The 21,665-nt window shown below is 36.4% G+C and overlaps 4 protein-coding genes and 2 non-coding genes across 12 annotated transcripts; 3 read left to right on the top strand and 3 right to left on the bottom strand.

Moving 5' to 3' along the window:
- Nucleotides 1–21: 21 nt before the first annotated feature.
- On the bottom strand, nt 22–13,213 carry LOC123010489 (CLIP-associating protein). Of its 7 annotated transcripts, XM_044407412.1 has the most exons (21): nt 13,066–13,213; nt 12,325–12,528; nt 8,659–8,936; nt 8,351–8,604; nt 8,176–8,295; nt 8,008–8,049; nt 6,766–6,926; nt 6,479–6,715; nt 6,173–6,429; nt 5,933–6,123; nt 4,803–4,907; nt 4,587–4,712; nt 4,363–4,383; nt 4,197–4,283; nt 3,865–4,145; nt 3,682–3,813; nt 3,502–3,564; nt 1,873–3,092; nt 1,644–1,821; nt 1,382–1,585; nt 22–1,330 (listed from the first exon to the last, which is right to left on the bottom strand). In XM_044407412.1, the coding sequence occupies exons 2-21, from the start codon at nt 12,514–12,516 to the stop codon at nt 1,124–1,126; spliced, it is 4,356 nt and encodes a 1,451-aa protein (XP_044263347.1). In that variant the 5' UTR covers nt 12,517–12,528; nt 13,066–13,213; the 3' UTR covers nt 22–1,123. The 7 variants fall into 7 exon arrangements, with proteins under 7 accessions (XP_044263347.1, XP_044263350.1, XP_044263348.1 ...); XM_044407415.1 differs by lacking the exon at nt 3,502–3,564; XM_044407413.1 differs by lacking the exon at nt 4,363–4,383.
- Nucleotides 13,214–13,287: 74 nt separating this feature from the next.
- Nucleotides 13,288–14,278, bottom strand: LOC123011172 (proteasome subunit beta type-4). The gene is made up of 3 exons (XM_044408492.1): nt 14,081–14,278; nt 13,822–14,028; nt 13,288–13,773 (listed from the first exon to the last, which is right to left on the bottom strand). The coding sequence occupies exons 1-3, from the start codon at nt 14,194–14,196 to the stop codon at nt 13,332–13,334; spliced, it is 765 nt and encodes a 254-aa protein (XP_044264427.1). The 5' UTR covers nt 14,197–14,278; the 3' UTR covers nt 13,288–13,331.
- Nucleotides 14,279–14,528: 250 nt separating this feature from the next.
- LOC123010779 lies at nt 14,529–15,540 on the top strand. Its single transcript, XM_044407891.1, has 3 exons — nt 14,529–14,776; nt 14,992–15,165; nt 15,217–15,540. Exons 1-3 carry the CDS (start codon nt 14,662–14,664, stop codon nt 15,396–15,398), a joined length of 471 nt encoding a protein of 156 aa, XP_044263826.1. The 5' UTR covers nt 14,529–14,661; the 3' UTR covers nt 15,399–15,540.
- On the bottom strand, nt 14,819–14,891 carry Trnak-cuu. The gene has a single exon. It is a non-coding gene; the product is annotated as a tRNA-Lys (tRNA).
- Nucleotides 15,541–15,723: 183 nt separating the features above from the next.
- Nucleotides 15,724–20,085, top strand: LOC123010778. Its single transcript, XM_044407890.1, has 5 exons — nt 15,724–15,877; nt 16,859–17,099; nt 17,151–17,842; nt 17,894–18,047; nt 19,550–20,085. Exons 2-5 carry the CDS (start codon nt 16,868–16,870, stop codon nt 19,840–19,842), a joined length of 1,371 nt encoding a protein of 456 aa, XP_044263825.1. The 5' UTR covers nt 15,724–15,877; nt 16,859–16,867; the 3' UTR covers nt 19,843–20,085.
- Nucleotides 20,086–20,542: 457 nt separating this feature from the next.
- Trnar-ccu lies at nt 20,543–20,615 on the top strand. The gene has a single exon. It is a non-coding gene; the product is annotated as a tRNA-Arg (tRNA).
- The last annotated feature ends 1,050 nt before the right edge of the window (nt 20,616–21,665 follow it).

The raw sequence follows: 21,665 nt of genomic DNA, 5'->3' as shown, positions 1-21,665 counted from the left end.
AATGGGAGTAATACAGCACAGTTCTTTGAAATTAATTTTTAATTTTCCATAATGAAATGTACACCTGGGACTGTATTCCTCAAATAAACGGGAAATAATATTAAAGCATTTTTACTTCCAAGTGATATACAGGCGCTAGATCTAAAATGTTCTATATACAGGCTACGAAAGGTTTGGTTTAAAAAAAGTTATAGCACATACAGTTAATATATTATTTGGCATATAAAATATCATTTCTTTAAGCTAACACTTGAAACTTCTATGTAAAAAACCTGCAGTATATTAACGTTACTGAAATATTTTGTGTCATATACTTAAACCATTATCAGATTAATTTTGACTTCAAACCAACTTATATTTAAACATACAAAACTCTCAATAAAGGTCATCAAAGTTAATAAACATCATTAATAACGTCTTATTTATAGAAGAAACATCAAAATTTAAATCTATCCAGTTGAAAGATTTAAACCGTTCATACTATCAAAACTTAAGTGACAACAGTACTAATCAGATGATCTATGACTAGGGAAATATCATAACTTAATGTGCAATGACGATGTAAACAAATTTATTACAATGAATCTAGATAATCACAACATGAAAATTAAATGCAGTAAGTCAAAAATGAAACATTTAATAAATATCAATGAAGAAACGATAACAAAAACAACAGTTACATTTATTTACACGTAACAGGATTTTCTTAAATCCTATAAAAAGACGATCTCCCTCATTTCACAAACCAAACTGCTGCATTTAGAAAAATTGTTGTTTTTGTTTCACATCTCCCGTGTTGATTATGTAAATGGCACTTAAATATAACTTCAGTGCATCTAAATTAATAAAAAAGAAAAAAATCAACAGTAACATTAGTAAAAAGGTTAGATAAAATTAACACGTTAAAAGCCATAAGTGACTATATATAGGCTATATACAAAATCAAGTTTCTCGTTTTTAGATCCTTATGACATCACATTGTTTTTGTAAAAATTCAAATCAAACAAATTCAAGAACTAACCTACTCTCTTCTTTACGTCGAAATAATTAAGCTTAAATAACATGTGCTAGTAGTGATAATAAAAAGTCTCTTTTAGGAAGATGTAAGTAAACTTTCCTTGGACTAGCTCGTTGCTGAATTTTTTGGGCTTGTTGGTACAGACGTTGTATTTTGTTGAGACCTGCTGATGTACAACCTCAACAATTTTACTTTGCTTCCCGACAAGCAAGAGATGTAAGGGGCCAGTCGGTCTTCTCCCACGGCTTTATACAACGCAACCATACAGAAAATCGAACTTTTACGTACGGGACTTTCCGCATGATCCGTACCCTGAATACAAAAAAACTCGTTAAAAGGCCTACTTAAACACCACCCACAAACCTTTATTAACCCTGGCATTATCTGACCCAAATGTTCATCGGTGACGTCTTCGGGATTCGCCTCTATCAGTTTGGTGAGCATTTTAATAGCCCCCAATATTGGAGGATATGGACTGGTCTGGATCCAAGACGCTAATGTCATCACAGTCGTGTTGAAGGGACAAACGACCATTGCGGCCGCAGTCTGTTCAGCCACTTTCACAACCTAATGATTTTATTAATCACATTTACTTTATTTGAATATTTATAAATGAAAAACAGACCTCTTTTCTCTCATCGCAGTGAGCGGTTAAAACCTTCAATGTGAGCAATTCTACGAAACTAGACCAAGAATCTTTCATTTCCTTGCTTTCAAAAATAGCACGCAAAATCTCTAGTACAGTTATTCTGATATTCATGTCTTTCTCGTTCAAGTTATCTATCAATAAACGAAGTAATTTCCTACGAAAAAAAAGTATTATTTTTAGAAATCAACAACAAAGTAAAAATTACTTAAAATTCTGTATAATAGCTTCAGTCTGGCCTTGTTTAATCATGTTAATAAGTTGAGATAATAACATTCTTTTGTCTTGAATGGGTGTTGGATGGTCAACAACACACTTTTCCAAAATATTTTTAATAATATCAGTGTCTTTCCACTCTCCTAAGCTTTTGTAACCGTTATAATCACTTTCTGAAATTCCATTAACTGAAGTAAAGGGTGGTAAGGACCTCGGCCCTGATCTCGAATTAAAATTCGCTCTAATATTCAATTCTTCCATCCTCTCTTCCAAAATTCCTATATCATTTTTAAGATCATTCCCTACCGACATTTGCGAAATACCCGAATCTTGTGATGTAGTATCCCTATCCCTATCTAATTTAGAACTTAACGTTTCGTAACTGTAATTTTGTATTTCCGCTGTTGTTTTCCTCAAACTCCTGTAAATCTCCTCCTGATCCAACCCCTCCCGCAACGGGGGCGTCCCCGGCGATAGAGTTTTAGGACTTGCGTTCACAGACGGACTTCCCGGCTCACTCCCCGTCGAATTTTTGCGCATATGATTGTGCACTATATTCCTCGCAACATCCTGCAACTCCTTCGGCAATTCCGACAACATCATCGTCATTAACGGCGTGTTACAATTCCACATCGCCACAATACAAATCTTTGCCGCATTCCTCAACTCCACCGATTTGGTATCTTGCGTGAAAGCAATAATTTTTTGCAATGCCTGATTGGCTGGTGGCGCCCCCGTCAACTGACTCCCATCGGCCGAATTACACAGCGCCGTCAAAAACGTCAACACCACTGTTTTGACTTTAGTATTAGGTGTTTGTGTGGCATCGGCCAGGAATCTGTAAACGTTGGAGATGAGCAAAGGAGTCGGGAAATTCGCTCGGATGATATCCAACGTCGCCATCAGTTTCGACTGGACGGAATTGAGAGTTTCCGTTCCGATTTTGACGAAAACTCGCTGAAGGAGGACATAGACCCAATTGTGGAGTTCGTTTTTGTGCATCTTAATCACCTCGTGAAGGGTGTCAAGGAAAACGCTGAGACCCTTCGTGTGCGAATCCATAAACATTTTTGTGAAGATTTCGGTGAGATGTTTGAGCTCACCGGGGGTTAATGGGACTTCCGAGCTGAGGTAGTGCTGCAAGGACAGCAGGCCGTCTTTGCGCTCCTGCCACACAGTGCTGGCGCACAGCACTATGATCTCGTTGATGTCCTGGAAATGGGCTAAATCACATAACTGGCAAGGACGGTACATATCACTATTAAGCGCTGGAAGGGGAATAGGACGTGAATATTATCTCTTTGAACGTGCTTAGAAAAAAGAGATAAAAGTCAAAAATTAGGTGTGTGAAGTGTCAAACTCAATCGGCAGTGACGGACGTAAAAACTTCCAAGTACCACTTTATTGGAATTATCAAATCCACTGAAGCCAAATCTTTCTGCCGAAAGGTGTGATACTTTTTTAAAATTCAAAATAATGCAATATTTGCTCTACGCTACTGATGAAAAAGCAATTAGTGGCCCAAAACCCCCGCAAAGAAGCCTATAAAATAATTAAACTGCATGCATATTAACAAGTGTGAGAATGACGTTAAAACTACTTGAGTTCGTAAATTACTTACACGGCAGGGTTCCCACAATTCCCTGCTTGATAGTCTTTGTTGTGAACCGCTCCATGAGTATGACTGATAAAAAATTATACCATTTTATCATAAGCCCAACAGAAACATAAAAAACACATAAATTTCCACAATAATAAGCACAACAGATCAGGCAACTGAGAAAAACCAAAAGTAACTTACATCACTTGGTCGTCTGAAAGAATCGAAAGAGCGTTCAGAACATACGCTAGAGGTCTCTGACTCATCAGAGTGATTATCTATCGATCTCATAGCTTTCCGGGGGCTCCTATAATGATCAGTCGAGTCGTTTTGCTAAAAAAATCACCATTATTCGAGCAAAATCCAATCAGTGTTTTAACATACGAAAACATCAGCTAACGCATTTTCGGCTTCTCGACTCTGTTGCAGTATTTTCTGTGCTAAAACCGGCCTGGATGCCGGACTTAAAGGCGGCCTGTCACTACCCCGTCTAAACCTCCCCAAAGTCGAACGATTCGGACTTGTTTCCCGCGAAGTGTCACGTGAGCCAGTTGTAGATCTTGGAATACCCGATGATAGTCTGCGAGGTCGTGGAGAATCATGTTCGGTACTACGATTGTACAAATAGGCCAGTCGAGAACTCGGTGAACCGGATCTACTAGTCGCTAAAATAATCCAATTAATCTCGAGTTGCCGACAAAAATTGAAAAAATTACGTTGTGATTGCGAATTCCTATTTCTGGTGCGTCCCAAGCGTTCAGGTGATTGTGTGGCTGTTGTTTCTGGGGTTTTTCGTGGGCGTGCTGTTGTGAAAAAATCACTATTAAGTCACGACACTTTTTTTCGGTTATCAAGTTATTGTGTTAATAAAATGTTAAATACCTTGTTGCGCAACCTCTCCCTCTACAGGCATGGAAAAAAGCAACAAATTAGTTTAGCAAATGGACTAAAAACACTCCTAAAACTAAATTACATTAACACCTACATGTATTAATCGCTAATTGCAACTTGAATTAGACAACAATGTTGTTGAAATTATTTTTATTGTTGTTATTTTATGCGGTAACATGAGAAAGCAGGCTAATATCCTTCCAGTAAGAACTTACGCAAACTAGCCGTTCCAGATGCTATTTTATTGCGAGCCATTGCGGCATATTGGGACCGAACTTTTGCTCTTTGTGCTGCTTGCAAATCGATTGCCGAATTGCTTCGAAAACCTTTACGACCAGAATCTGAAAATATCCCAAATGTCACATCAACACAAAAAAAGAAACAAACAAAAAAGTGAGGACGGATAATAAAACGAAACACCATTAACGTACTTTCTTTTGATAAAACTGGTATACCACTACGTTGTCTGTAGCTTCGGGGCAAAGAAGGAGCCCTATGAAGGCCACTACTAGTACCAGAAAGGTTTTCTGTACTGCCTTGAGTATCCAAAATGCAGCAAAAAAAATCAACAATTTTAATTCATACAATAAACATTACAAATAACATCTACAATAAATCATACTATTTAATTAATTTCACACAGTCACAATAATTTTTGTTCAGTAAAAAACTCAATACACAATGTTTATTCTCTAATTGGCTACACTACACAATTTTACAAGCACTAAAATTTTTAATTACCTGAGAATAACCTTGTTTATTGAAATTGTAACTATTAAGTCGTTTGTAAAACAGCAATAAAATAATTTCTCCAATAAATAAATTAATTTTCCTTTTTATGTCGAACATTTTTCAAAAGAACTTCCAGCACAATCAGCCGTTGTGTAATATTTGTTTAATATTTTTTATTATTTATTCATCAAAATTCGCAAATTGAAATGTCAAAATTGAAATATTACTTCTCTTTTGGTATACGTGGAAAGTAGTCTATATAAATGAGCAAAACCACATTTTTACTCTTTAATTGAATAATTTAATGAATCCAGTTTTGTAGTATTGATTAAATTATTGAATGAAACAATGGAAAAACTTTATTTATTATAAACATTAAAAGTAATTACAGTTAATTATTTAACATAAGTACTGTTAAAGGATATAATTTATTAAAACGGTACAATCAAGAAGTCATAACGTTTTTTTAGAGCTGTAACCGTATTCTTGTCAGTATTCATTCAGTTATTTACAAATAAAATAAACTTCGAGTAAATAAAACCCAAATTTTTATAGCGCAAATCATAAACTTTGTTGATTACATTTTAATTCCAAATTGGAAACAAAGAAACGGTTTTTCCCTATTCGTCAGCATATTTCGTAGCACACCTATTTTTAGATATCGATTTGAAATAATTTCTCACCCTACCCGAAATAATATAAATTTATGAGCAAAGAAAACCAACACAGCAATCCGATATATCAACCTACACTTCAATCAACCTTTCCGTTGTTTGATAACCATCAGAGATAGAATTTTTTCCAATAATATTTGCCTCAAATAACCCACCTGTTGCACTATGCGGCGTTGCAACGTTGCGTCCGTAAGTCCTCGGTGTCTTAAATCCACTAGTTAGATTATTATTAGAAGAACTGGTTGACATTCCATCTCCTTGTAACGCTCTTCTGTAACTAGGTTCAAGAGACTGTAATAGCGCTTCGGCTTGGTCTGGAAAGTGCTCACGAAAACCGCGAAAGGCCCTAAAACTCACACAATAATCCCCAAAGTTGCGTTTCACACAAAACTCACTTTCGAGATGAGACTCTGGCATCGGGATCCGCGTCGGCGACCCCTTTCTTCACCGCTTCCTGCAACGCAGCCACGTGTTTTTCCAAAGAATGTATCGGCCAATTATTTAAAATATAATCCAAAAACTCGCAACAATACCTACGAATTTCTTTGCTTTTCGACGTGGCTGCGTGCGTTGTAATTATAGGAAGGAGTCGCGGACTTTGAATATTCTGGATAATAAATCTTAAAGTAACAATCCCCGACGTAGACATAATCTACAAAACAACACGTTCTAAAAAAGCACCACACAAGCCGACTCTTTACCTTTGCCGAATTCTGGATTAAATTTATTAACGGCAACATCAACATTTCAGCGGTTCGATCGAATTTACTACCCAAAATCTGTGCCAAATAAGCGATCGTGATGCAACCTTCTCGCACGACTTGCGATCGCAAATCTTTAATTATTGCCTGAAGAGGAATGTCCAATTGCTTAAGACCCTGATAGAATTCTTCAAAATTCATCGCATCAGCTATTATCAATGATCGGATTTTTTTCAACTGGAAAATGCTGCTTGTCTCTATGTTTTATCTAGCGGAAATGAACTTACAGCGTCGACTCGCTTGTTCCATTCCTTGCCTGGATCAGATATCGTATCATAGATATTTTTCATGTGGTCAGACACTTCTCGAGGTGAAAAAATTCGAACTTGTGGAACGTCCTCGAAGGATCTTTGGAAGGTATCCTCATCCATGCTGCCCGCCGAGGCAGCTAAAAATTTCAATGTAAGACACATTTATGATTTTTGGGGTGAAACAAAAGCGTGAAAAAATTCTATGTGTAACACACAAAAAACTTCCAAAGCTTAAAAATTTAGAATACGAAAAATCATAATTTCAAACTTAACTTCTTAAATTTCCAGTTTTCTAGGCGGATTAAAGCATCCCAGAAGAGGATTTAAAATAAATTCCGGTTTTTTAAACGTTACAAAATTGATTGAAAACTATCAATGCTGACACAAAAGCAACAAGTATACGCAGAAATAAGCAAAATAAACCCTATATTTTTCTTAAATACATACCTTCCAAATTTAAATAACAATTATCAGATGTAAGATTCAAAATCATAATTTTTATCGCAACTACGAGTATAAAAGATTAAATTAAAATCAAATTGTTTCTCCGATAATACCGAATTAATCAATAAATTAAAAATGACAAAACAATAAAAGCTTGTTCGATTGTGAACCGTAGTTTCGTGTGAGTTAATAAATGGTTTCCTCACTCAAACACCCTCCCACAAGAAACGTAAAATTTTTGTAAATGACATTTTAGGCAGCATTGCGTGTTTGTATTTTGTGCTATTGATCACAAAAAATAACAAAAATGATGAAAGCAATTCCAGAATTAATTTACATTTTTACAAATAAATCTCCACGGAAATTTAAAACTTTTAACAGTTATTTGTCACGGCTAGCTGAACCGTTTCTATAATCACACGGTATCATTTGAAATACCAAAGTCTTGACGTGCATTTAAATTTAAAAAAATCACTGGAGAGGTCGTCTGAAGTTCGCCTGTTGTCAACACAATAATAAGAAAATTCTAATTTGCATTTGCCCTTGTTTTCCAATTTTTTAATTGTTTATTCGAACTTCAAAAAAGTCATCAAAACCTACGCAAGAATCGATTTAATAATTAGCTCTAAATACCTATGTTATTTTGTATCGACGTTTCTACGCACTTCCTATTTTTTACAAACCGCAATTCACGCTTTTGTTGCAAATATTTGCATATGTAGTAAAAAATAATTAATGATGATGTCAATGATGTAAAAATAAATGTAAACTTACATGAAACAGGGAGCTTTCTCAGGGAACCCACTCTGCTTAAAACTGTTCATGCAAGAGAAATTAATGATGAAATAAAGAAAAACAAAAGCATTAAAATAAATTACATAAGTTAATGACAGAAAGATGAAACAAAAAAAAAATTTTGGTAATTCCTTGAAAAAACCTCACCAGCACTTCCGCCACCCGGCGCCGTGAGTGTCCTCGGCTTGACACCGCTTCCAAGATTCGCCTTCTTGGCTGGAACCACCGGTTTTTGCATCACAGCTCTGTCTATTTCATCCGCACAATCTGCAAAGTTACGAGAATTAATCCTCCTCCTAATTATAAATATAGAAATACTAACAATCGTTCCTAGTCGCTGTCAGGAGCAATTCCCCACTATCTTTCACTTCATCAAACCTCGCAGACAATGCCTGCCACTTAGCCGGAGGGACAATATTACGCCTTTGCAAGTCCACCCTCAGTTTCTCGCCGACGTGTTTATATAAATCAACCAATGTAGTAAACGCTGTATCCCTCACCGTCGACGTTGGATCCGACAAGAGTTTAACAATGTCGGGGATGAAGCGACTTATCGTCAACGATTGGGCCCCGTGTCTGCCAAAATAAAAAAAATACAGTCGAGGGAAAACCAATGGGGCACGAAATTACTCGTTGAGCGTGTTAAGGAGACACCGTAGGACTTCCTCTCTGATTTTGGCGTTTTTGTGCGTGAATCCCGGAGTGAGCTTTTCGAGGAGAGTTTGCGGGGTGAGGACGTTACGTTCTAACAGCTTCAAGATCAAAAGTTGGGCTTTTTCGCGGACTGTGTCTTTGGCGTCGCCCAATCTGTCTATCACGTTTGGTAATACTGTTTGTAGGTACGGTCTGAAATCAGTCCCTAGCCTGTCTATCAAGTATGTCATAACTTCAATGCCATTGCTGGAGACCTGCGAAAAGTTTTGCGTCATAGGTCGAACAATCGGCGAATTTAATCTATATTTAGAAAATTGTCCATCACACCCAAAGAGAAACAATAAGATATTATCAATTAAACCTTCTTACATCAGTAGTTTACATAACGAGAGACTTGAACAATAAGCATGGACAACTACTGCTTGCTTGAATCTGCTCTAATGGTTGCACCTTATGATCTATAAATACTTATTCTATTTACGTTGAAGAGACACTCTGAGATTTAAAAACTCAGTGCATTTATCCCAGGCCAGAGGTAGAAACAAGACCAACAAGTGATTCTGCACAGTGCACACGAAACGAAAATATGAGGCTATTAAATGCGAGAAAAGTGGATGGTATTAATAACAGCACATTTTCTCGGACGGTTTAATTAAAGACCTCGACCTCATCGGGTTAATTGATTTTTTTTAATCAAAATTCAATCGTGCCAGGGCAAAATTTGTGTGTATAAAAATGTCCCAAACTGTTTACAACCTGGATGACGTAAACAATGTGGGCTAGCATAATATTATGCTAGCGACATATTCAGGTTTTCTGTGAAAATAATGGTCTCATTCATAAAAAATACCAAGTTCTGTTAATTCAAGATCAACGACCCCAAGGAGAATGTCAATCTTAACATTGGCACCACTAGCAAATTTATTCGTGGTAATTCTAATAAAAGAAGTTGACAGTTTCGATTTTTAATTTAAGTAAATAGTACCAGTTTTTGAAAATATCAAAGAAAAACAACAGAAAAATTGACGCAATTTGTATAGACTTTTGCTAAACATTCTCTAATTTATAGCAAGAAATTGATGAGAATATGAAATAAACAATTTTGTAAAACAGGCTTTACAGTGACCTGACCATCAGGAGCCTCACGTGAACATCGGTGACGTTAATTGACAGTGGGATTACTACATCTAAGGGCCGTTTTACAACAAAATGACCTTGTTGTCCGTTTTTTTTACCGGCAAGCGAAATAATTTGAGGTCAGTAAAGAGTTTGAACTCTCTTATTTTCTTTTAAAAAATACTTTTATATAGAAATCTACTTACATCTATCAGCAATTCAGCAATTTGTCTTTCAAAGTTAATGTGAACAAAAACAAGAAGTTTCGATAACAGAGACCACAAAATATGTGATTACTCGTAAGATTTGGACATTGAGGACAGCACAGTGGTGCGAAACCTCATTGGCTGCGGTCTATTCGGCAGTATTTAGCAATGACGTAGTAAATTATAATTATTGTATTAAGTAAGAAAATTTGTGTGAATATTATTAATTAAGCGTGTATATACAGTTATCTTTCAATTCAAGAGACATTAAAAAAGAATAAATCAGACAAAGCAATACTTCGAATTAATGCATTCACCTGATGGCACAGCGGATTACCCGCTAACCTTGATTCCCTTACTGCATCCCAGGGCTTGACTGATTAGTGGCTAGATAAAAAGGGTAAAATGTAATGAATGAGTAATGAGTTAATGAATTATCTCCGAAACAGTGAGGTATTCTAACGCTTGAGTCTATCACTACTCCGAAAACTATCTCTTTGTACAAAAAATTAACTGGCATCTTTAAAAAAATACATTTTTAATAATGCAAAACACTTGAATTCACCAACTTTTTTACGAAAAATCTGCCTATAGTATCATATTGTCGAACACATTGCCGAGTGTCCAGTAGAAGGCAGAATAAAATGTTTTTGTATAAAGTTACTAAAGTCGCGGTCAATTCATAGTGGTCACTTCCCTGTATTTTGTAAAACTTAAATTTATAAATTTTTGGAACAAAAAATACAAAATCTAGTAACTTTATTATTGTAATGATAACTTATTCTCAAACAACAAACCTCGAGGTAAAAACTGAAAGTAAATAAATTCTTACAAACCTAGTTTTCCAAGATGTGACAACTGTCAATGGAATGACATGACTCAAATAGTAAATAAGGCAATCGATAAAAATAATAGTTATTTGTATTACAATTGAGGAAAAGACACTTTCCTCCAGTGTAATACATATAATTTTTCCTAAAATCCAATATGAAAAACTTCAAAAATAACAATTTTTCTTGATATCCTAGTTTCGCCATTAAATCTAGCAGCATGTTTTTCCGTTTCTATGGGGGAGGTAAAAATTAATTAATATAATTAATGAAGAAGGAAAAGTTTTACCTCCCTGGTAGGTACTCGTAACTCACTACTTTCCTTTCCGAAATTAAGATGGAAGAACTTACTTTCTGTTAGGATAGCCAGTTTCTTTCAATTTAATTGCGATCTTTGATCCATAGTGGAACAAAAAAATTTTATTGATAATTTTTATAGCAAATAAGACGCTTCTTAAAAAGATTCTATAAAAGTCACTAGGTTTTAAAAGATGTTACTTTTCTTATTTACAAAAACTGTACGAAATAAAGAGCTAAAAGTTTTCACACAAAAAAATTATTAGCAGAACGTGAGGTTTCCAAACTGTAATATTTCTTATGTCAGGTAGTATATTAAATTTATTCAAATGATAGTTTTTGTTGATTAGGAATTTTGATAGTCATGAACACAATCGGCATTATACAGGGTGTTTACAAAATTTTACGAGGCCTGCACCTGTAAGATGCAATCAATAATACATATTCCGGTACAAACTCGATTACAAATTTAGAAAAATTGGATAATCTACTCTAGTTTGTTTACTCTTTCAAAAATTACGTTTTTAATTAGTTAGTGATTAAGATAGATACTAGAATCTAGAATCATATTCATGCCATCTCTTGATAGAACAAATGATAATTGTTTATGAAAAACTGCATTTTAAATGAAACAGTGATTAGTTTGACAACTACTGTCATGGGTTTCCAAAAATTAAATAATTAAATGTGTATTTTGTGACTTTTGTCTATTTGGGTGCGTACAATAGGCGCAAGCCTCGTAAAGTTGTGTGAAACACCCTGTATAGTTTACAATTTATCATAATAATGAGAAAACCAATGTATCTCATCAGATAAGGAGAATTTTAATGTTCTTCAGGTATTGAGTGGCATTAAATTTTGTGAAATTTATTAGAAAAACCGGAACAGCCAACTTCGGTTGTAAAAAATTACCATAAATGAATTTGCTAGTGGTACCAACGTTAAGACTGTTTGACAGTAAGGTTTTTGTAATTTTTATTTCAGGTAAATAGACCTATTCTACGTAGGCACATTTGTAAACTCCCTGCTCAGAACGCTTAAAATGCGTAAAATAAAAAATACCAACGGTTTGATCTGCTTTGATGAGTAGGATCTACCTCTGAAAAAGCGAGACTGGGCTCTTTAGAAATTCAAATTAGTCGTGTTTTTCGCTGGGTGTTGACAGCCCCCTGGAAAAAAGAGCCGACACTCACCTTATAATTGCTGCTTTGCATCCAAGGTATCAGCCCATCGATGAGCAAGCCAATGTCCTGGCAGCAAACGGAATTTGAAGGCTCCGCCAGGAAGGCCAAGAGATCGGTCCCAACCTGCAGACGAAACCTCGTGTCTGCTTTGGACAAATGGGGGATGAACCCATCTAAATCTTTTGGCAAAGAATATGCCATATTGCGGCTGTCCTGGAAGAAAAGAAAAAAATGCCGGCATGTTTTCGTTTGCGCAAATGAATTGATAAGTATGTGTTTTTAATAAACAAATGTTTAAAGTGTAAAAGTGATGTCACCTGATATGGTTATAAATGTAATAACTTGTTTGACACACACGACATGATGCCGTAATAATTCTCGATTTACAGTTAAATCAAAGTGGTGATGTTAAAAATAGCAAAGTAAAAGTGTGACCCAATCGTCACATGGTCGTTAATTAAATAATAGGGCTATTTACAAAGAAGTAAATTAAAAAACTATACAAATAATGCAATGTCAAATTCAAGTCTGCATATAAGGATCGTGTCCTTCGCGAATAAATCAAAATGCTTTAAAATAGAAAGCAGCAAACAAAAATAAAATGTTCTTTGAGTGAGACACAATAAAACCGATCTGTAAAGTGTTCAACAAGCGCTCGTCTGAGAAGAAATCAGAAACAAACTCCTTTTTTGTGAGGAAAACGTTAAAAGAGGTTGTGCGTAGGTAGAGTCCAATTTTTCAGCAACTTACTTATCAAGTTTTGTATAATTTCATGGAAAAACACCTCTAATGATGCACTAACACAATAAACAGTACTTTCGACGCTAAACCACTAATAAACTAATTTTGGGGGCTTTCTCACGCCGCCATATTCCTTCCACAAAATGACAGATTTGACAACAACCGTCAAACACAGAATTTACCGGCTTTTCGTCCACTGCGCGCCATCTAGCGGCAACGCGTAAAAAATAGTTAAGATTTCAATTCTTTTATTTTCAGAAAATTACAAAAAATAATTAATAAATCATATGTGCTAAGCTCCAATTTTGCTTCACATGCACTAGGTCATCAACAACGGCACCGTCAGTTTCATCGATTGTTGCAATTTGATATTTAGGATAACTCCTGGCATCTCTGTAATACAAAACTTCCATACATTTTTCCACAAGAGCCCTGGCTTCGGCTTTGCTTGGAGCCGGATTCTTCTCTAGTGCATCTCTTAAAAGCGGAACTACAATGTATGCTCCATAGCCAGAGCACACGATTTTGTCTGCGTAAGCGGTTCCTAATTTATCTACAGTTCCTAGGAAAGGTTCCCCGTCTTGGAGTCCCCCCACAACAAAGTTGTTCCAGAACGGATCGAATTTGCTCCTGCGATTATACATAATTCTAGTCAACCAACAATAAAGAGACTTTGGTTTCAGTTTGAAACCATCATCTAAACAATCCTCATCAATACTATAAAAAATTGTTTTAGTCATACATAAAAACAATAAACTTTGTTACATTTTTTGGTCAATTATGTCCTTGACGTACTGAAAGTCGGCATAATCGCCTCCTGCCCCCAAAATTATATTATCATTAACCTTCATGATTCTTGGACAATTTCTGTATCTCGCCAGAGATCCATAAGAAACCAAAAGGTCGCCTGCAATTATAACCCCCTTGTTGTATTGCATGGCTACTATGGATGTCGCAGTGGTGACAGGAGCCCTACAAACACAAATATTAGCTAGTCACCCCAATAAAGACAAGTTGAACTTACTGTGAATGTTGTCTAAAGTCACTAGGGACAGCTTTAGGGCCTGGAAAATTGTACAGACCACCAGGAGTTGGGCCATTGTGCCAGAACGGAGGTGGATTTCCAGTCGGACCAAACATTTCTACTCTTATTTAAAAATCAACTGAGACACCGAATGACTTTACAATTAAAAATTGACAGCAAAATGACAGACGGCGACGCTACATCAATACTTACAAAACGAAAGTCCCTAAAGAGAATCTAGACAGAACCGTAATTAAAAAAATGTTTTAAATATGAAATGCATTTTTTTTCAATAAAAACAAAAATTACAATTTTTTGAAATGATGGAAACGCTGTTGCCTCAACTAAAAATGATTTTTCCATTCAATTATATTTGAATTATTTTCATTTATATTAACAAATCATTAATTACTTCCCTGTTGAGATAAGCATAACCCTCCAGTGTTGCCACTGTCTACTATGCAACTTCATTTTGTAAATATTTTGGTACTTCCCGGTACTCCTTTACATTTGTGACAGTATTTGACATTAAAAGTGTGTCTGTGATAAACAGAAAATTCAGAAGTTAATTTTGTACAGAAATGTCTATTTTACGTTTCATAGTTTCGTTCGTTTACTCGTTGGCAGGAGTATCCGGGTTTGGGGCGTTTATCATCCTTAAGAATTATGCAGCTGCCATATTTGCCATTATAACAGGTAATTTTTTAAGGTTTAAAAAAAAAAAAAGGAAAAAGTGATCGCCCAACGTGGGGCTCGAACCCACGACCCTGAGATTAAGAGTCTCATGCTCTACCGACTGAGCTAGCCGGGCTGTCGACGATAGATTTTCGATGACTGTACGTGACTAACACTACAACCATTTGAAAACAATACCTTGCAAGGAATGTTTTTATAATGTTATCTTATTTTAGGTTTTATTAGTATTATTACAAGCCATATACATTTCTTGAATTTTAAAAATAAATTAGAAGACTGGTATACACCTCAACATTTGCGTCAAATGAGTTCCTTTGGTATTTATTGTTTTGCAATTAGTACTTCAGCTTTAGTTTATTTTTCTGTTATTGAAATAATGGAAAAAAGGCGTAAGATATTCAAATTGCATTTTTTTTTGGCTACATAATCAAATTTTTCAGCAATAATGCCAATTGAAAACAGTGCTATAATTCCACTGATTTGGTGCTTGATTACATTAAAAAGTGGGTTGATTTTGGCCTACTTTGGAAGGCTTTACAGTCGTAAAACCGATCACATATCCGTGACCGAAGAACCCACCCCCGAACCAAATAATGAAGAGGTTGAAGAAATTACACCGTAACAAGATCTTATGTTTTAATGCTCAATAATTTTAAAATCCTGTTACAGTGCTGTGTTATTTTTATAATGAATTAGATATTAACGACGTGTTTTTATAAAATGAATAAAGAAATAAACCAGTAAAACGTCTTTTTTGTGTTTGTACCAACGCTGGTTGAAAAAACAAATTGGAATAAATGTCATTCTCTTTTATGCATTCCCACTTTGTCCCCCTTTTCCTAATGGGTTAAAAACCACTTCCGGTGCTTCTGCAGCAGCTCTTGGGCGCACAGACCCATGCAGATTCAGGCTACAGTACCATTACGCCACTGCAAAGTCCCGTAAAAACTGTATTTGTCAGGTAACGCTACGTACGTTCGCTCACCTGGCTCACAGTTTAATCCCAACACGGTTTAAGAATCGCAACACCAAACGAAAATGCACGATTTTTCAAAATTCACCAGTGTCCAGTGAGAAAATTTTGAAGCTTTGGACCTACAGGTAAGTCAGTACTTTTTATTTTATCAATTTGTGAAGTTTACGCTTGAAAGATGCTCATCTTCAGAGATCAGTAGTTGCCTCTAGTTACAAGAGTGATTTACTGAAAATATTGCTTTGATATTATTATTATTAGTGGTAATTGTCATTGGGGCTTTGGCTATAAGTTCAAAATGAATGTGTTTGGATTCGAAGCGTTATTAGTAACGCATGAACGATGAGCAAATTATTATCGACTGCGGGAGATGCAATGACTCTTCATCAAAGCAAATGCAATGATTTCCTCCTAATTACGCTTTTGGTATTCGGTGGCTACTGAAAAGCGATTTATCTGTGATTTGCACTTTAACGTGCTCGTTAATCAGAGCAAATTATTTAATTAAAATGAAAATAAAATGAACTTTCTTCATTGTTCGGCAGCAATTACGAGGCGCGCATCGCACACCACTTGTCACTTTTCGCATAGCTCTTTTCACTTTTTGTTATCAATTCAAACGATTTCTTTGTATGCAAATTATTCAAAAATCTAATAGATTCTTGTTTCGGATGCTGCGTTTCTTACATAAACGCTCCGCTAACGTTACGTTAGAATATGCAGTGAGTGAAGATAGCGGTACAATCGAGAGGAACTATTTGGTTATATCAGTACTGAGGTCATTATAGCAAGGTCAACCACTTCTAGGATGGACATAATTTGATTTTTAACCAATTTGTCTGGGTCACTATGTAAGCGCATCGTTATGGATGAAATCCAACACCATAACGGTTATTCCAATTCCATCCAAATTTTTGTAACAGTGGAACCTTCGCATACGAAATTAACCAATTATTTCGTTTAACTTTAACCGTTCACTGCACCAGAGAGAAAACGTTAATTTCTACTAAACATAAAATTAACGTGTGAATCTTAAACAATGATAAATGATAATTACCATAATACAGTTCAAAGAAATTCTGAAAGATTGCCATCACATTTTCTTTCAGATCAGTTGAATGATGACACCGCTCCGGTTATGTGCTATCTACTGCTTCTTCATTTCTATTTCTTCAACCAATTCAGCGTTTCCTCCAAGCCTGCGATATCCAATACCGATTTCTGTCAACAAAATCACTGCTGCTAACTTAACCTGCGATGTAAGAAGTTTCAACGCCACTGTTACCCTCCAACACCCATTCAAAGGCCTTCTTTTTGCCAAAGATTTTTCACACGAATGCAACGTCCTTGGTAAGTAGCAAGACTCCAAATTGATCCCAAATGTAACAACACTTTTTACAGGAACTTTATCAAACTCTGTCACAATAAATCTCCCAACTTCCGGTTGCGGAATTAGACTAAGTTCACGAACAAACGAAAGAGGAGAAAAAGAAATGGTGTATAGTGTTGTTCTGGTGGCACAACAAGACCGCCATTTACGCCAAATTGCTGACCAAGAAAAATACCTCGAGTGCATAATCAAAGACGACGCTTTTCTCATCGAAAGTCAACCCGTGGTTGAGGTCTTGAAGAACGATTTACTCGAGCGAAGAGGCAAAAACCAGCGGAGTGGCCGAATGAAAAAGGAGCAAACCGAGGACTTGGAACACGAGTTGCGGGAAACTTTGAAAGCTTCCCGTGCCTGGATGGAAATCACTCCGGAAGAAGACTTGTCAAAATCCGGTGGGACTTTGAAAGTTGGCGAAGCGGCAATTCTCACTGTCAAGTCCACTCTTCCTGCTGGAATCGGCTGGAAGGTGGTGGAATGTACCGCCCATGATGGTCTTGGTGACTCTTCGCAGAAGCTCCTAGACGATGATGGGTGCCCCATCGATGAGCTCTTGCTCCCAGTTCCTAGAATGGGTCCGATTCAACCCATCTCATTAATGAAACATCAAGAAGCAATATCGAGGTTCGCAGCCTTCAAGTTTCCGGATCGAGATCGACTTCATTTGTCGTGTTTTCTGGAATTGTGTCGTGGGACTTGTCCCGAGGTAGCTTTCAGTCGTTTATTCTTGACGTTTCATTAAACGAATTGGTTTCAGGTCGATTGCACCGACAAGAATTCCACTGACAATAGATTAGGACGAACTTTAGGTGAAGGAGAGGTTTTAGACCGGTTGAAAGTCTTCAATAGTGTGGAAGTGTTGGCACCGGCTATTGACGACTTGAGGAAAAGCGAAAGGTTGCAAATCAGTGGTGAGTTTTTGGGAATTGTAACCGATGTACATATCTATTTCTTTTATTCTGTATATAAGATTGTGTATAAATATATTGTTATGCACGCTCGCTCTTTTCTTTTTCTATCCTAGCACACTTCCTCTTCTTTGTAGCGACTTATTGGTTTTTTGATTGATGATCAAAATTAAAATGAAATTAAAAAGCAATTTGTCGAAGGCTGAATGTGGGCAAACAGAAATCGATTCGGTAGCTAGCTAATTAAAAGCAACTTGCGATACAAACGGCTCCCCTTTGAGGGCCTGATTGTCGATTTGAATACCACGGCGAATTTAATCTGCGTTTTGCCGTCTCAACCTCCGTGGGAACGAAACCATTTTGCGATTTATAAGTCTTTACGACTCTAGTCTTTATTTATGAAGAGCAATAGTATGATACATCGTTTGTTTTAGTTTATTATCAGCGGGGTGCCAATTTGTTGATTAAATTTGCTTTTGTAGCAGTCCGATTTGGCCGATAGAGAGCTAAAGCCGCATTCACACCGACAGGGATCTGGTTTTGAGCAACAATAAATCAAACAGCGGAGACTAAACGTGTAATTTAACAATTTCACCGATAGCGCAAATAAAACACACAAAGTGAGTTATTACACGAGGATTCAATATTTACCATTCCGACTGTCATCAGTTATCTTCGGTTTTTATTTATTTAAGAGTCATATCGTTAAAAATGTTTCATATACAATAAATACCGCGCAGAAATTTAAAAGCTGGTTATTAAACGCAAGCAAAAATCGCACTTTTGATTTATCCCCCCGTTTTACTCCCAGTAATGGCCAATTTACAGACCAATCTGTATTTTATGCCGAGTCCGTTTCATCACAAAAGTAATTAGTGGATACAACAGATAATTGTAGCGTACGCCTACCGCGATTTATTATCAAATAGAGCCGATATAAAGTGTTGGGGCGTATGATGAAATATAACTCTGAGTTTTGTTTTTTTTTGATATCAAAGCGACATTTTGCACAATAAAGGCCCATCTATCCTTGTACTCTCTGACGCCTGTTACAAATGGCACCCCGTAAACATCTAATATAGCGTCATTATTATGCACAGTATGTTTATTTTTCAAATCGAGGTGGTCTGGCGGTGCGGGCACTGGAGCGCAAAATTTTCTGATGGCTCCGAGCGACGGCCGATGGAGCAAAAAGCACAAAGATTTTGATTAATGAAGATTCACAGCAATAGTGTGCGAACAAGAATAACTTCATAACTGCTGGGAATGAAGATGCGCCTCAAATTAAATTAAAATGGAAATTTTACACCCAATTCGATGCGCTGGCACAAGGCGGGATCTACTTATTCATGGATGTTGCGCAAATGAGCTTTACTTCACACAAACCACTTTCCATCAGAGGCTTGCACAACGCATATTTTTCTTTCGGCATCCTTTGTAGTTTTTTCTCATCTTCACTTTCCACCTCAAGGTTCCTCCTAAACTGAGACAGGTTTATTTTTCAGAACCCACGACGTTCCCTTTTTCTAACCTTCCAGGCGACCGGACATTCTGCGTCTCTCCGGACAAAGTCGCCATAACATTTTGCATCTTAGGTATCATATTCCTATGTGCTGTTGTCGTAGCAGCGTGCGCTTTGCTCAGAAGTCGCAAAAACGGGGACCAAAGTCCCTTCTACCCCAGGAGTTTGTTCTCGAGTAGCACAAGCGGGTCGGCCTATGGCAGCAAGCTACTCCTGCACGAAAGTCCATGTATGGATCAGTCGCCAAGGAGAATGCCTTATGGCCGGATGTCATAACACAACACTCTGTATATAAATAAATATTTTTGGGGCGGTTAATGGTGGGTTTGGGGCTTCGTTTTGTACGGGAATTCATCCATTCTATTCTTGAATGTGAATCCAGACGAAGTACGTTTATCTTTAAACAGTATTACATGCTTCATGATTACTTGATATAGAATTTCAAGTACTCATCATATTGTGTTGAGAAAAAATGTGATACGAAGAAAATAAAATAAATTATGTTTGATTTTTTATACATTTGTGACTTTCATTTTAACAGTAACACCCGACTCACGTTTAGACTTTATTCTTCCACCACACTCCAAAATTCAAAATTAATTTTTGCGTAAAAACAACTAAAAACATTCAAGAATCCATCTATCTACGTCGCTGTTTAATTTCAAAGACGTTAATAATCTTTGCCATTGTTCTTAATTATGTATCTACAAATTTATAAACAATACTACTGATGATGCCTTGAAAAAATTGATTTCCGAAATGTTTCTTGTTAAAAATGTAGTAAAGGATACATCCAAAGGTCGTTCTAAAGTTGAGGGCAAATTAATTAAATCTATTGTTTGAAAACTTGTTTTAATGTATTTAGATATTAACGCTGAAATTATTTGAAAAATTCAATCTTTTTGTTATTTCAGCATTTAGAATAATATTACTTGCAGTTGGAATAAGAAAAGGATATAGCAAACAGGTTGTCGTAGCCCCTGTGGCCTAATGGATAAGGCATCGGCCTCCTAAGCCGGGGATTGTGGGTTCGAGTCCCACCAGGGGTACTTACTTTTTTTTCGTTTTTCTTGTAATCGGCATTAATCTGTTATTACACGGTGATTACAGGCAATAAACGTCAAAAATATTTGTCATAATTTTTGATAAAATCAATCATCTCGCACATAAATCTTGATGAAGGTATCATGTATGGTTGTTTATTAAAAATGTGTAAAATATTGTCTTATCCCTGGCGATTTAGCGTCATTATGCTTAATTAAACGACTATAATCGAGCTTTAATGTTTACAAATAAGCAAAGTGATTTAATAAAAAGCTGTAATCACTGTTGTTACGGTAACTCTGGTTGTGTTTACAAAGCTGTGAACAAATTGCCATCATTCTAAAGCGATTTGTCCTCAAGCTATACGGCTTTTATCATGCAATTTGCTTTATGGGATTTCATTATGTCGCTTTCACGGTGAAAAAATCGATGAAAGCATTATCGTTCGTGAGCTTGAAAGCTTGAGACACAATACGCATTTGCATCGGTTGCATCTAAAACAGTTACTTATTGACGTAATAAATCGATTTTTTGGATTTAAATAACTTTATAAATGGCTAGTCAAACCATAGTGTGATACCGTTCTATAACCGCACACGTTTTCAGTTTTTTACCATGAAAACACTAAATAGGTCTAGTTCCCATAAAATATGGAAGCGATAGCTATTAGGGCGGCACGTGCAATTTTTTACCAGTATTTTAGGATGAAAAATGACCGTCGAGGCCTTACCACCGATGGCAATTACAGATACGCCTCATAAATGCCAGATATGTTACAAAAATTGCTCTATATTGTTAAACGGACTCCAGCTTTGCTCACCGAGGCGGAATGGACACAGGGCCGTACCTGAATTTTCTACACAGCCACAAAGCGTGTTTACAGACTTGCAGTGAAGCAAAATATCTCAAGTCCGGTCTGGCTATAGTCCCACTTTTTCAAAATTTTTACAAAGACAGTCTTCCATTAGAAACAACCCACGCAGAAGCCAAACTAATCGGAGCACATCTACAGTGTTTGTAATTAAAGAAGCCGATGTAAAACTAGGCGTGTCATT

Source organism: Tribolium madens, unplaced genomic scaffold, assembly GCF_015345945.1.
Source record: "Tribolium madens isolate multiple individuals breed KSU strain unplaced genomic scaffold, Tmad_KSU_1.1 Scaffold_91;HRSCAF=231;Tcas5.2_LG7, whole genome shotgun sequence".
Taxonomy (NCBI): Eukaryota; Metazoa; Arthropoda; class Insecta; order Coleoptera; family Tenebrionidae; genus Tribolium; species Tribolium madens.
The sequence above is the reverse complement of the archived record's forward strand: the minus strand, read 5'-3'. Positions and strand labels throughout refer to the sequence as shown.

What these genes read in the sequence shown, in the direction of transcription:
- LOC123010778 (XM_044407890.1), top strand. Translation starts at nt 16,868, where the DNA reads ATGATGACACCGCTCCGGTTATGTGCTATCTACTGCTTCTTCATTTCT. An exon ending in ACACGAATGCAACGTCCTTG is followed by an intron (nt 17,100 to 17,150) that starts GTAAGTAGCAAG and finishes CACTTTTTACAG; the next exon opens with GAACTTTATCAAACTCTGTC. An exon ending in GTCGTGGGACTTGTCCCGAG is followed by an intron (nt 17,843 to 17,893) that starts GTAGCTTTCAGT and finishes AATTGGTTTCAG; the next exon opens with GTCGATTGCACCGACAAGAA.
- LOC123011172 (XM_044408492.1), bottom strand. Translation starts at nt 14,196, where the DNA reads ATGTTTGGTCCGACTGGAAATCCACCTCCGTTCTGGCACAATGGCCCA. An exon ending in GACTTTAGACAACATTCACA is followed by an intron (nt 14,029 to 14,080) that starts GTAAGTTCAACT and finishes TTGTGTTTGTAG; the next exon opens with GGCTCCTGTCACCACTGCGA. An exon ending in GACATAATTGACCAAAAAAT is followed by an intron (nt 13,774 to 13,821) that starts GTAACAAAGTTT and finishes AATTTTTTATAG; the next exon opens with TATTGATGAGGATTGTTTAG.
- LOC123010779 (XM_044407891.1), top strand. Translation starts at nt 14,662, where the DNA reads ATGTCTATTTTACGTTTCATAGTTTCGTTCGTTTACTCGTTGGCAGGA. An exon ending in CATATTTGCCATTATAACAG is followed by an intron (nt 14,777 to 14,991) that starts GTAATTTTTTAA and finishes ATCTTATTTTAG; the next exon opens with GTTTTATTAGTATTATTACA. An exon ending in TGAAATAATGGAAAAAAGGC is followed by an intron (nt 15,166 to 15,216) that starts GTAAGATATTCA and finishes CAAATTTTTCAG; the next exon opens with CAATAATGCCAATTGAAAAC.
- LOC123010489 (XM_044407412.1), bottom strand. Translation starts at nt 12,516, where the DNA reads ATGGCATATTCTTTGCCAAAAGATTTAGATGGGTTCATCCCCCATTTG. An exon ending in TGCAAAGCAGCAATTATAAG is followed by an intron (nt 8,937 to 12,324) that starts GTGAGTGTCGGC and finishes AACTTTTCGCAG; the next exon opens with GTCTCCAGCAATGGCATTGA. An exon ending in GGAACAAGCGAGTCGACGCT is followed by an intron (nt 6,716 to 6,765) that starts GTAAGTTCATTT and finishes AGCATTTTCCAG; the next exon opens with TTGAAAAAAATCCGATCATT.